We start from the raw sequence: 1,000 nt of genomic DNA, 5'->3' as shown, positions 1-1,000 counted from the left end.
TGGTGTGCGGGACCGCTCGGTCCGCCGGGTGCCGGGTGGTCGCTGGCCTGCCCGAGCAGCAGATGGTGGCTGCCTGGGGACCCACCATCCGTCCCTCCGGGCGATTATTCACCCGTCGCCATGGCGATAGAAAGGTCAGCGAAAAGATCCCGTGTGATTCCTGGGTCGGGTCGGTGGGATTAGGAGTGGCGCGGGAGGGAGGGCTAGGGGGAGGATAGGGCCCAGCCAGCCCCCTCCCCCAGCTCGCCAGCTGGACTGTCCCCCTCGGGCACCGTCACCTGATGAGAACTGACAAACTCTGGGCACCAGTGGGAAATCCTTGGGATGGGGCCGGGGCCCTCTGTCTGCTGATCCTGAGAGCTCAGCCCTGACCCTGTGGGTCCCATCCTGCATGGGGAAGGCCTGGAGCTGTGTGTGGGGAGAAGGGGCTGGGCTGGCATCAGGGGAGAGCAGAGGAGGGATGGGGCTGTGCTGATAGGGGCTTGGCTGGGGCTGCATCCTTCCTCGTCCTCCTCCTCCTCCTCCTCCTCGCAGCAGGGTGTCTCTCCTCATGAGGTCTCTCCTCCTCTCTCTCCCCGGCTGACCTGTGTCCCCTCTCTCTCTTTCCAGGCTGTTCCTCTAAGTCGTTCAAGCTGTACTCGCCAAAGGAGCCCCCAAACGGCAACGCCTTCCCCCCCTTCCACCCAGGCACCATGCTGGATCGAGATGTGGGGTGAGCTAGGGCTGGGGGAGGGGTCTGCAAGGTTGGGGGTGCTTTGCAGTCTGCACCCCAGGGTCTCTCTTGTCATGCTCCCTAGGAGCGTACAGAGTCTGTGGCGCATAGAGTTGAGTTAGCACAAGGGGAGAGAGGGGATCAGAGCAGGCGCAGGTGGGACTGTGTAGAGAAAGGGCGATATTTGGGGTGAAGGGAGCCCCCAGGTCCCCGAGCTCTGTGGGGCCAAGCCCCTTGCCAGGCCAAGCCCCTGGGATGACCCAGGACAGGGAGCGCTCCCAGCTCCTG

At 64.3% G+C, this 1,000-nt stretch overlaps 1 protein-coding gene across 2 annotated transcripts in view; it reads left to right on the top strand.

Annotated features, from left to right (window-relative positions):
• Nucleotides 1-609: 609 nt before the first annotated feature.
• LDB1 (LIM domain binding 1) overlaps nucleotides 610-1,000 on the top strand; it is a 4,144-nt gene continuing 3,753 nt past the window's right edge. The window contains exon 1 of one of the 2 annotated variants that reach the window (XM_009323244.1): nucleotides 610-712. In XM_009323244.1, coding sequence (XP_009321519.1) covers nucleotides 693-712 — 20 coding nt within the window. In that variant the 5' untranslated portion in view covers nucleotides 610-692. The remainder of the gene's footprint in view (nucleotides 713-1,000) is intronic. The other variant, XM_009323246.1, reaches the window with a different exon arrangement.

Source organism: Pygoscelis adeliae, unplaced genomic scaffold (assembly GCF_000699105.1).
Source record: "Pygoscelis adeliae isolate BGI_AS28 unplaced genomic scaffold, ASM69910v1 Scaffold294, whole genome shotgun sequence".
Classification (NCBI taxonomy): Eukaryota; Metazoa; Chordata; class Aves; order Sphenisciformes; family Spheniscidae; genus Pygoscelis; species Pygoscelis adeliae.
This window is presented reverse-complemented; position numbering and strand designations above follow the sequence as displayed.